At 54.9% G+C, this 12,139-nt stretch overlaps 2 protein-coding genes across 3 annotated transcripts in view; one reads left to right on the plus strand and one right to left on the minus strand.

Annotated features, from left to right (window-relative positions):
* Window positions 1–7,645, plus strand: part of SEMA4B (semaphorin 4B) — a 42,610-nt gene extending 34,965 nt beyond the window's left edge. For both annotated transcript variants that reach the window (XM_060401645.1, XM_042235091.2), the window contains 7 exons: window positions 1,207–1,388; window positions 1,497–1,647; window positions 2,913–3,123; window positions 3,210–3,325; window positions 3,544–3,710; window positions 5,610–5,689; window positions 5,954–7,645. In XM_060401645.1, the coding sequence (XP_060257628.1) occupies window positions 1,207–1,388; window positions 1,497–1,647; window positions 2,913–3,123; window positions 3,210–3,325; window positions 3,544–3,710; window positions 5,610–5,689; window positions 5,954–6,696 (1,650 nt within the window). In that variant the 3' untranslated portion in view covers window positions 6,697–7,645. The remainder of the gene's footprint in view (window positions 1–1,206; window positions 1,389–1,496; window positions 1,648–2,912; window positions 3,124–3,209; window positions 3,326–3,543; window positions 3,711–5,609; window positions 5,690–5,953) is intronic.
* Window positions 7,646–8,748: 1,103 nt separating this feature from the next.
* Window positions 8,749–11,940, minus strand: CIB1 (calcium and integrin binding 1). Its single transcript, NM_001114765.1, is given in 7 exon segments — window positions 8,749–9,002; window positions 9,230–9,318; window positions 9,400–9,518; window positions 9,655–9,805; window positions 10,557–10,665; window positions 11,672–11,706; window positions 11,846–11,940. Coding segments are annotated over 7 exon segments (576 nt in total). The 5' UTR covers window positions 11,897–11,940; the 3' UTR covers window positions 8,749–8,980.
* Window positions 11,941–12,139: the final 199 nt, after the last annotated feature.

Below are 12,139 nucleotides of genomic sequence, written 5' to 3' on the forward strand. Positions count from 1 at the left end.
GCGATGAGCGGGAGCTTTTTCTCTAGTTGAGGTGCACAGGCTTCTCATTCCGGGGGCTCCTCTTGTTGCAGAGCCCAGGCTGTACTCACAGCTCAGTAATTGTGGTACACGGGCTTAGTTGCCCTGTGACATGTGGGACCGTCCTGGACCAAGGATCAAATCCATGTCCCCTACTTTGGCTGGCAGATTCATAACCACTGAACCAGCAGAGAAGTCTCCTTTTAAGTTAAAATGTCTGTTTTTTTCTTATTTAAAAGAAATGTGAAAACATAGCAAAGTACACGCAAAAATCACAAGATAAAGAGGCGGCTTGGTATGGTGATTAAGAGTGTTGACGCTGGAGCCCAGCTGCCTGGGTTCAAACCCTGCAGGTCGTGTGATCTTGGGCAATTTCCTTGCTGAGAAATCTGTTTCAGTTCCCGCCTCTGTTCAGCATGTAGGGTGCTTGGAAATGTGCTGAGCAACCACTAGGTGGTGACTGTCGGTGTTACAATCTCCTCCTTCCGCAAGAAGTGACCACTGTTAACAATTTAGAATGTTCCTTGCTAACCTTTATTCTTTTGCCCACGTGTAAAGACTTACATATTTGTATTATGTAAAACCACGTGCAAACAAAGAGATACTGTAATGCAACTCTTTAGCCTCCCTTTCTGCTCAGCAGTAAATCGTGACATCTTTTCATGTTTGTAGACAGAGTTCCCTTCGTCCTTTTTTCTGGCTCCTTACAGTTAGGGGAGCACTGCCATTTACCTACCCAGCCTTCTGGCAAGGGGGAGCTGAAGGCTGGCACTTCAAGTCTTTTTTTTTTTTTAAATTTATTGTTTATGTGAAATTTAGATCTAGCTGGAGGCATGCTCTCTCTCTCTCTCTCTCTCTCTCTCTATATATATATATATATATATATATATATATGTACGTGCACACACACACACAGACACACACACAGACACGCACGCACGCACATGCCATGGGATGCAACATGTGGGATCTTAGTTCCCTGGTCAGGGATTGAACCAGCGTTCCCTGCACTGGAAGCATAGAGTCTTAACCACTGGACCACCAGGGAAGTCCCCTGTCGTCTTGATTTGAGATGAGCTCAGGCCTGGTGTTGTGTCTGTCGGGCCCTTCCTGGTGTCCATCTCAGTCACCGCTGGGGAGGGGAGCGAGGAGCCGTCCCTGAGCCCAGCCCCTCTCCCCCTCATGCAGGGTGACGAAGGGGGCGGGCGCGTCCTGCAGCAGCGCTGGACGTCCTTCCTGAAGGCGCAGCTGCTGTGCCTGCGGCCTGACGACGGCTTCCCGTTCAACATGCTACAGGACATGTTCACGCTGATGCCCCGACCCGAGGACTGGCTGGACACCCTCTTCTATGGGGTCTTCACATCCCAGTGGTGCGCCTCCCAGGACCTAGCTGGGAACGGGCCGGGTGAGGGGTGAGTGTCTGGCCTCACTGTGAACCCCAAGGCTCTTGGGGCTCATTCAGCCAACTTCCTCTGTAGGAACGGGGGGACCACGAAGAGCTCTGCCGTCTGTGTCTTCACCATGAGGGACGTGCAGTCCACCTTCAACGGCTTCTACAAGGAGGTGAACCGCGAGACGCAGCAGTGGTACACAGTGACCCACCCAGTACCCTCGCCCCGGCCGGGTGCGGTGAGTGCTGCTCCCTGCCGCAGGGCAGCGTGCTGGGAGGGTGGGTCCACACCCTGTGCTGGGCTGGCTTGCTTTCTCTAAGCCTGTCGTCTCATCTTGACAGTGGGGGCAGAACCCAGGGCTGCTTGTCTTTCCAAGTTCGACGTGACCGTGGATGTCAGGATGGCAGTGGGCTGGGCAGGGCTGTCCCATCAGAGCGCTGCCTGCAGCGTGCCTCTCTCCCACTCCACTGTGAGCTCCTTGTTGAGTGGCCGGCCGTGGGCAAATGGTCCTCTCTTCTTTCCTTCCAGCCTCATGGGCTCCTCACAAAGCAGACCTTGAGACAAGGATGTAGGTGCTGGCAGTTTCTAGGGGAGCTACTCCCCAGAAGCAGCAAAGAGGGGACAGGATTGTGGAGGGAGGGGTGGAGCCAAGAAAGCGGGGGTCACAACGCTGCTGCTGCTGTGGGTGCCTGGAGCTGAGGCCCTGGGGCCCTGGGAGGCTATGTGGAGTACATCTCAGCGTTGTCCCCCTGGGGTGTTTGTTACCAACTGCTGGGCCTCAGTAATTGAGGGTCGTTCTGGGATGTTAATTCCCAGAGCTGCTGCAGAGAATGCCCCTCGACAGAGAGAATCAGGAACCCTTGTGCTGTCGCTCAGTCGTCTCCGACTCTGTGTGACCCCATGGACTGTAGCCCGCCAGACTCCTCTGTCCATGGGGATTCTCCAGGCAAGAATACTAGAGTGGGTTGCCATGCCCTCTTCCAGGGGATCTTCCCAACCCAAGGACTTGAACTGGGGTCTCCTGCATTGCAGGCGGATGCTTTAACACCTGAGCTATCAGGGAAGCCCAGGAAGCCTCTGGCAATACGGCAGACTAACTGCAGGCACCCTGTGGCCCCTATGCTAGGACACCTGCTCAGCCTGGGCTTCTTGAGAAAGGAACTCTCTCACTTCCTGCTGAAAGGATGCTGCAGGAGCAGAAAGTGCGGTCATGCCCAGGGGACGGGGTGGGGGAAGGATGGGCAGGAAGGAGAGATGGTTGGTGGGCAGAGAGGAGGAAACCCTGGCAGCCAGGGCCCATGGCCCCACATCCTTGGACCTGCAGATAAGCATGTTGGCTCCACAGAACTGGAGAGCCATGCTGTGGCCTGGCTTCTGAGGGTGGGGGAATCCCTGCTGTCCACTGGGGAGGCAGGGCTTGGTAATCCCGGCAGGATCTGTAGAACACCCATCCTGCTGGCCACCCCAATGCCGCCCATCTCAAACCAATGCCTTCTCCTTCAGTGCATCACCAATAGTACCCGGGAGAGGAAGATCAGCTCATCGCTGCAGCTCCCCGACCGTGTGCTGAACTTCCTCAAGGACCACTTCCTGATGGACGGACAGGTCCGCGGCCGCATGCTGCTGCTGCAGCCCCAGGCCCACTACCAGCGCGTGACTGTCCACCGTGTGCCGGCCCTGAACCGTGCCTACAATGTCCTCTTCCTGGGCACTGGTGCGTGCCCACCGCAGGCGGGCTGGGGGTCGAGGGGGCACGGGCAGCAGGCTCTTCACAGGGCCTGAGCAGTGTCCCTATTGCAGGTGATGGCTGGGTGCACAAGGCGGTGAGCGTGGGCATCTCAGTGCACATCATCGAAAAGCTCCAGGTCTTCCCAGCAGGGCAGCCTGTGCGGAACCTGCAACTGGACGCCGACAGGGTAAGTAGAGGAGGGAGTCCAGGCAGTGGGCTTGGGGTGCCCCGCCCTCCTGCCCTAGCCAGGTGGAAAGATCCAGGCTCCTGACATGCGCTGTTGGAATGTGGGGAGAGGGGCAGGTGCATGAGAAGCAGCTCCCAGGAGGTGGCTTTGTGGGGCACTGGAGCCGGGTATAGCTGTGGGAGCCGGGGCCTGCCTCCCATGCTACGTGTCTCTTGCAGGGATTGCTGTACGCTGCCTCACACTCGAGCGTAGTCAAGGTGCCTGTGGCCAACTGCAGCCTGTACCAGAGCTGCAGGGACTGCCTCCTGGCCCGGGACCCCTATTGCGCTTGGAGCGGCTCGAGGTGTGCGTCCATCAGCCTCTACCAACCGGAGGTGGCCTCCAGGTAAGAGCTCATCGGGCCCCTTCCCCTTGTCCCTCCTGGCGCACCCACCTCCAAGTGTCTCTGCTTTAGACCCTCTGTGGAATCACCACACAGCCTCATTTGTGCCCGCTGTCTGGGCATCATTTTTTTTAATAACTGTATTTATTTATTTTTGACTATGCTGGGCCTTTGTTGCTCTGCGGGCCTTGTCCTGGTTGTGGCGAGTGGGGGCTGCTCTATCTGGTGCACAGGCTTCTCCATGCAGTGGCTTCTCTTGCTGGGGAGCTCGGGCTTCAGTAGCTGCAGCTCTCAGGCTCCGGAGCACAGGCTCAGGAGTTTGTGGTGCACAGGTTGCTTCGCAGCAGGTGAGACGTTCCTGGGCCAGGGATTGAAGCCGTTATCTCCTGCGTCAGCAGGTGGATTCTTCACCACTGAGCCAGCCACCAGGGAAGCCCTGGGCATAATTATTAATCAGCTCCCTTCCTGACTCTCAAAAGAGTTGTAATTCAGACAGTAAATTATGTTTGCCTTACCCGTCTGTAAAGCAGGGACAGGATTTGGTAGTTAGTATGAAATGTCATGGCTGTGAAAAGATTTGCTGGAGAATGTGAATTGGCACGGGAATGTAGTTAAATAACAGAAAATAAGGGCTCCATAACAGTCCATTAACAGACCCATTAAGGGACTTCCTGGTGGTCCAGTGGTTAGAACTCTGCTCTTCCACTGCAGGGGATGAGGGTTTATTCCCTGATCAGGAGACTAAGATCCCGAAAGTGATGTGGCCAAAAACAAACCAATTAAAAATTGTTTTCAAAATAACTTATTTTGTCTAAGAAAACTTAGACAGTAGAGATAAGCACAAACAAAATAAAAACTACCCAAATTTTACAACCTAGAGAGACTTAGATTTAATATATATCCTCCCAGATTTTTCCACATATGTGTAATATAAACAAAAATACTTTTTTTTTTTAAACTTAAAAAAAAAAAAAAAGATTGTTTGGCTGCAGTTGGTCTTTGATCTTTGTTGTGACATGTGGGATCTAGCTTCCAGACCAGGGATCAAGCCCAGGCCCCCTGCATTGGAAGCTCAGGGTCTTAACCACTGCACCATGAGGGAAGTCCCAAATACATGCATTTTAAGTAAAAATTGGATCTGTCCTATTTGTAGTGTCTGTATTTCACTCAAGGGTATACCTGTTTCCAGTTTTATATTTTAAAGCATCACATGTGTGTGTGTTCACATATGTATACCTGAAAGGACACTCAAAAAAAAATGCCACCATTATTATTGAATGGTTAATTGCGTTTTTTTAAATTATATTTTAGCTCCATAAAGTTTTGTTTTGTTTTTAATGCTTATGTATGTATTTGGTTATTCCGAGTCTTAGTTGCAGCATGTGGGATCTAATAGCCTGACCAGGGATGGAACCTGGGCTCCCTGCATTGGCAGCTCGGACTCAGCCACTGGACCACCAGGGAAGCCTCTGATTGTGACTTGTGTAATGTTTGGTTGAGTTTGTGCTTGGCTGAGGTCTGTATTTTCCAAACTTAAGTCAGTGCCTGTGTTTTGCTTTAAAAGAGACAGATATATGTTAATACGTACAGATTCGGCTGCTCTTCCAGGTGTTCTCTAGGGGCTCACTCTGCTTTTGTGATTAAGGAAGTATCACAGCAACTTTTAGATGAAGTAAATACTGTGTAGACAGAGGAGATGCCAGCTCTGTCTACAGAGCCTGTGGACTGGGGAATTGCGAAGGGAATTGCGCCTGCCTTTCACCCCTGCCTTGGTCCTGGTGGTCCTTCCCCAGGCCCACATCTGCAGGGCTGTGTGACAGTGCGTACTGCATGGAGGAGGAGGGGGGCAGATGCAGGCTGGTGGGGTTTCCTGGCCCATCCCAGACTCTCTTTGGTCCCTAGGCCGTGGATCCAGGACATCGAGGGGGTCAATGCCAAGAACGTCTGCAGCCCTTCCAAGGCCCGGGCGTCTGTACCAAAAGGTAAGGTGCCCCACCAAAAGGTGGTGGAAAGGCAAGTCTGCCTGGCAGGCTCCTGCAGCCTCTGATGGGCGTAAATGCCTTTCCTCACTTGCTCATCCCTCTGGCACCAGAAGCAGTGTCCTGGCAAGTGAGACCCACAGTTCCCAAAGTCCCCAGGCTGCCATTACAGCAATGAGGCGCACAGCCTGGAGGTGGGTGAGTGAGCCTGGGGCGAATGGAGACACCAGCCCCTCCTTGACTGGGAACTGCTTTTTCTGCCTGCAGGTGAGAAGCCCTGTGAACAGGTTCATTTCCAGCCCCACACAGTGAACACCTTGGCCTGCCCCCTCCTGTCCAACCTGGCAACCCGGTTCTGGCTGCACAATGGGGCCCCCATCAACACCTCGGCCTCCTTCCGCGTGCTGGCCACTGGGGACCTGCTGCTGGTGGGCAGCCAGCAGGAGCTGGGACTGTTCCAGTGCTGGTCGCTGGAGGGAGGCATCCAGCAGCTGGAGGCCAGCTACTGCCCGAAGGTGGTGGAGGACAAGGTGGCCAGCAGTGCGGACCAGAGCGGCAGTGTGCCCGTCATCATCAACACATCTCGGGTGAGCGCACCGGTGGGCAGCCAGGCCAGCTGGCGCATGGACAAGTCATACTGGACGGAGTTCCTGGTGATGTGTGTGCTCTTCGTGTTTGCCGTGATGGTCCTCATCTTATTCTTCCTCCACCGGCATCGTGGTGGTATGAAGGTCTTCCTGAAGCAGGGGGAGTGTGCCAGCGTTCACCCCAAAACCCGCCCGGTGGTGCTGCCGCCTGAGACCCGGCCGCTCAACGGCGTGGGCCCTCCTGGCACCCCGCTTGACCACCAAGGCTACCAGGCCCTGTTGGACAGCTTCCTGAGGCCCCGAGTCTTCACGGAGTCAGAGAAGAGGCCACTGAGTGTCCAGGACAGCTTCGTAGAGGTGTCCCCGGAGTGCCCCAGGCCCCGGGTCCGCCTGGGCTCTGAGATCCGGGACTCGGTAGTGTGAGAGCAGACTTCCGGAGGCGGCCTCCCTTTGGGGCCCCCGAGCGCTCAGAGCCAGTTGACTGGACCTCTGCTCCTCCTTGTGGAAGAAGCCGCGGTGTCCAGCCCTCAGGAGCGACAGAGCCCGCTGCCAAGTAGCAAGGCCCCCCACCCCCCTCCACCCCAGATGGCCATGTCCCTGTGGGTCCTGGCTGAAGATGGGGGCCTGCCCGAGTGAGCAGATGCTCCTTAAGTGAACTGAGCCCTTTGTTTAAACAGTCGAAAATGTGAAACAGGAAAAGAGAGACAAGATGACGCCACACATGTGGCCAGCCCAGTGCCCAGCTCCCAGCTTCCAGATTGGAAGGATGCATCCAAAGTGGCTGTGTGAGACAGAGCTGGAAATGGCGCACCAACTGGCCTCTTCCGCCTTCCCCGACTGTCACAGCTGCCCCTGCTCACTGCAGAGACGGGGGCCAGCTTGGGCTCCAAGGGGGCCAGCCTTCTCAGCTGGCCAAGTCCTTGCAGCCATCATCCTGTCACCTCAGGGACCAGAGGGCCACACTGGCCCCGCAGCCCTCCCAAGGCCCTGGGCTCAGGCCCACCTCCTCCTGGACTTTTCCGGCCTGTATCAGGCTGCGGCCACATTAGAGTGACAGGGCAGCGCCAGTCCAGAAGAGTCTATGTCGATGAACATCATCCCCCGGAATTCTAGGAAGAGACTGCTGCCTGCCTTCCTCCAGCCTACAAATCTGTGTCCCTTTTTCCCATACCTGCCCTGGCCTTCAAACCCAGCCCCCAGTTCATCCCCATACCTGCAACCTCCACTCTTAAGGGACAGCTAAGCCCATGCATCACTGATAACTGCCCAGCACAGGGACCCTGAGTTTATGTGGGTTTTATATATATATTTTTTTTAAATAAAAATGCACTTTACTTTTTTTTTTAATAAAATCTAAAGAATTGAAATTGAATCCTGGGCCCTTGCTCTGACAGGACTGTTGCTTTTTGAGGTTGGTCCAGTTCTCTGAGTTCTGGGAGGCTCTAGGCCGCCTCTTTCGGGTGCTAGTGGGCTAACGCCAGCCCAGCCTGGCTGACCACATCTCTCCACGGAGCCAGGTTCATTTTTTTCTTGTTTTCGGCTGTGCTGGGTCTTCGTTGCTGTACAGGCTTTTCTCTAGTTGTGGCAAGTGGGGGCTACTCTAGATGTGGCATGCTGGCTTCTCACTGCAGTGGCTTCCCTCGTTGCAGAGCGTGAGCTCTAGGGCTCACAGTCGTGGGCTTCTGTAGTTGTGGGTTCTAGAGCACGGGCTCAGGAGCTGTGGTGCCTTGGGCTTAGTTGCTCCGCATCATGTGGGATCTTCCAGGATCAGGGATCGAACCCGTGTCTCCTGCATGGGCAGGCAGATTCTTTACCACTGAGCCACCAGGGAAGCCTGAGCCAGGTTTGGAAAGTGGGTAAGGGAGAGGATTTGTTTACTTCAGTCCCTTTACCCTGTACCCCTGGTTCGGTTCAGGGATGGGGTGCAGGGGAAAAGGTCTTGGCTTTTCTTGTTTTGACTTAAAAAGCATTTTTATTTTTCAAATGATCACACAGTGAAACTGACTTTTTTCTTTTAGTACACAGGTCTGAGTTTTAACACATGTAGAAGTTCATGTACCCACCACCACTGTCAGGATATGAGTTCCACCCCTCATGCTCCTCTTCATACCCCCTCACAAGGGAGGGTGGGACGGGGAGATACAGTCTGACTTCCTGCTGTCTCCTTTGCGTGCATGCTTAGTCGCTCAGTTGTGTCCAAATCTTTGCGATCCCATGGGCTGTAATCTACCAGGCTCCTCTGGCCGTGGGATTCTCCAGGCACGAATACTAGAGTGGGTTGCCATTTCCTACTCCAGGGGATCTTCCTGACCCAAGGATTGAACCTGGGTCTCCTGCATTATAGGCAGATTCTTCACCATATGAGACATCAGCCATCCCCTTTAAGTCCTACTTATCCCCAGGGTGACTGAGGGCTCATATATATATATAAGTCCACGCCTTCACACCAGTAATTCTAGTGTTGCACAAAGGCTCAAAACTTCTAAACCTTTATTACTGATTAGTAGAAACACAAATAGAGCAACGACAGTGAGAAGGGGAAAGGCCCTGACATGGAGGGCCCTCCACAGCCCCGGGCAAGACTGCGCAGTGCCAGCTCCAGGCTGGGCCAGCTTGGCCGGCGCTGACAACACGGGGGGTGACCGTGACCACAGCTCAGCAGTGGACATTCTTCAACAGGGTGCTGCTACACACGCTGTGGCTCCTGTCACAGGACAATCTTAAAGGAACTGAACAAGAGAAGAGCGTGTTGGGGCTTTCTGCTGAAAGAGGAGGGTAGGGACTGAACCCTAAGTTTACTCCTCCCCCAAGACCCCTTGAGATGGGCTGTGAGTCCCCTCTAGAAGAAGAGCTACTCTAATATTCAGAGGAAGCAGGAGGCCTTTTCCTACCCCAGGGACCACCTCCAGAAATAACGCCCCAGACCTGGTGCAGCAGGTGAGGATCACAGTCGTACCTGGCAAAATCTGGTGAGCGGGAGATGACATGCTGAAACTCGGAGAGGTTGATGGTCCCATCCCTATCAATGTCGGACTCCTCTAGGATCTGGAAAGGGGAAGCTTCAAAGCCAAACCCCAAGCCTTCCCGCCTGCTCCCCGGCCCAGCCCACCCGCCCCTACTGCTCACGTTGTCGATGAGCTGCTTCATCTCTGAAGCACTGAGCCGTGTGTCTTCGCTCTCTCCCGTGAGGCAGTTCACGAGCTGGCTCAGGTCTTCTCTGTTCAAGGTTCCATCATCATCAAAGTCTAGAAAGCAGACACAGGAAGCCCAAAAGGAGGTGGTCAGGATGAGCGCCCAGCTCGTGACTCCCTGAGCTCTCGGGCATCTCCACAAATACCATGTCAGAGGGGCTGGTGTTCCACCCAGCCCCCCACTCCTTACCGAAGATGCGGAAGGCATAGTGGGACTTGATGTCTGGAGTGGCTGTGTCACTGAACACACTGAGGAGGTCCAAGAAGTCCTCGAAGCTCAGGCTGTCTCTGCTCGGGGAAGTGGAGAAGACCTTGCAGATTCGCTCCTTGAAGGGGTTGGCCTAAGCAAGAAAGCCTTCTGTGAACACCACACACGAAGCAGCCCAAATCACATATTCAAACGCCACCAGGAAACTGGAGGGAGCGGTTCAGCCTCTCGGAGAACCATCACCACTCTGGGGCCAGCACAGAAGTCAGGAGGACCCATGACCCCACTGGGGAAGAGACAGGAATGGCTTTCTGGGCATCAGAGCTTAACCTAAAAGCATGCCTGGGAGCAGAGAAGTAAGGAAGAGGAAGGCATTCTAAGCAAAGAGAACAAGATGAGCTGGTTATTTTAAAACACAAATATTGAACCGAGCAATTATTGTGCTATAGGCCAGGCCCTCTGCATAGAAATTTTCACAGCAGCCCTATGGAGAGGCAATCAGCCTCTGGAATAGAGTTCCCAAACTTCAATCAGTTCAGTTCAGTTCAGTTGCTCAGTTGTGTCCGACTCTTTGTGACTGCATGAATCGCAGCATGCCAGGCCTCCCTGTCCATCACCAACTCCCAGAGTTCACTCAGACTCACGTCCATCAAGTCAGTGATGCCATCCAGTAATTCAACTCCTCTTAAAGGACACAACTTTGAACCTCCAAGAGTATGTCTGAGGATCCCAGTGTGTAAAACATCCTTCTATTACTATATAACTCCCCTGGATGATGTTGATAAAGCACCCAGGAACTTAGGGTGAAACAGAAGACGAGAATGGGGAGCAGTGACCATGTGACCTCAGAAGGAGTAGCAGAGGGAGGCTGGGTGGGCTGGCACCTTGAGCTCTGGAAGGCTGAGAATCTGCTCCAAGGACACTCGAGCCTGCAGTGACTCCTCCACACTCCGGTGCTCCTGGGGAAGCAGCTCACAGAACCGTCTGTGGGCTCTGGCAGAGGAAGAGAACCTGTTAGTGTGCTTCCCTACGTGTGTCACATCTCCCCTCCTGGCCCTGAATACCCATCATGAACCAGCTAGGAGCTAAGCCCTCAGGACTTCCAAGGCAAGAGGAGATGCATCACAAGACAGTACAGGGAGTCTGGGAGTCCATCCTTGCGGGTTTACTGTGGGACCCCATGCCCCAGGCACTGTGCTTGGCCTTGATTCCAGACTCCCCCAGGTTTGGAGAGGTTCGGGAAGGGGCCAGAAATTGGACTTAAAGAGCAAGTGAAAAAGAGCTAAATTGAAATCTCATTTCATTTCAGGAATCGCTGCTCCTCAAAGCAGCTATCCTGAACTTTCTCCCCCTTACGCCCTACCTCATTCCCACTGGCATTATTTTTTGCCAAGAGAAGCCTAGCAACCTTCTTGCTCGGGTGTGCGGCCACATAAAGCTGGCTAGGAAAGGGGTTCCAGCCCCAGTTCAAATCCTCTTACTCAAGAATATCGTCTTAGGCAAGTTTCACTGTGCCCATACCTCCCTCGTGAGGGTTACAAAGGAAACGTAGACAACCCTTCAGCAGAGCATGGAAACTGCTCAGTAAGCGTTAACGGTTACGGTAGTATTCAGATAAAGGAGGAGCCAGAGGGCTCCCCAAGGTTTCTCTGGCTTTGCCAGCAGACAAGGCAGCCCAGAACTACAGCAGTCTCGGCCGGACTGGGGCAGGAAGTTCCGTTTTGCAGAAGCCAGGGGAGCGGGGTCAAAGAGCACCCAACTCCGGCTGGAGGCTGCTCCGCGGTGCACCGCTGGGGCCGCCGGTGCGAGATGGGAGGGTGTGCCGGGAAGAGGGCACAGCCGAGGGCCCGGAGCCCTGGCCTCCAGTTCCGGCTTAGCTGCAGGCCCCTGCCCCTCCCGCTGGCGGGACCTCAGTTTGCCCATCAGTAAAACGGAGCCTCCCCCGTTCCCGAAGCCGTTCCGACAGCATCCCGGAGGTGAGGTTCGAAACAGCACTTACAGAAGGATCTCCTGTTTGGTCAGGAACGTCAAGTCCTGGAAGGCAAAACGAGAGGAGGGTCAGCAGGCCGCCTGGGGCCAGAGGCCGCGCCCACCCGCCCGGCCGCGGCACGGGGACCGTCCTCTCCCGAGCGCAGGCCGCGCGCAAACTCCCTGGGGACCGCGTCTCGCGCACCTGGTACTCGGCCAGCAGCTCCTTGGACAGGCGACTGCCCGAACCTCCCATCGCTGCCGCTCTCACACAGCTCCGCCAACTTGTCTCGGGACGCTGGCAACTTTCTCACTTCCGCCCTCGGGCCGCGTCACCACCCGGTGCCCGCGGCAACCGCTCCTGGGGCCACCGCCCCCTGGGCCCGCCCCCTCCTTGAGGCTCCCAGGCGTTCCCAGCCCGGTTCGGCCGGTTGGCTCCCGGCTCCGGGCGGTCCCTGGCGGGCTGGAGGCGGGGCCCGGGGCGGGGCCTGACGCTCCG

The sequence above is a fragment of the Ovis aries genome, chromosome 18 (assembly GCF_016772045.2).
Source record: "Ovis aries strain OAR_USU_Benz2616 breed Rambouillet chromosome 18, ARS-UI_Ramb_v3.0, whole genome shotgun sequence".
Classification (NCBI taxonomy): domain Eukaryota; kingdom Metazoa; phylum Chordata; class Mammalia; order Artiodactyla; family Bovidae; genus Ovis; species Ovis aries.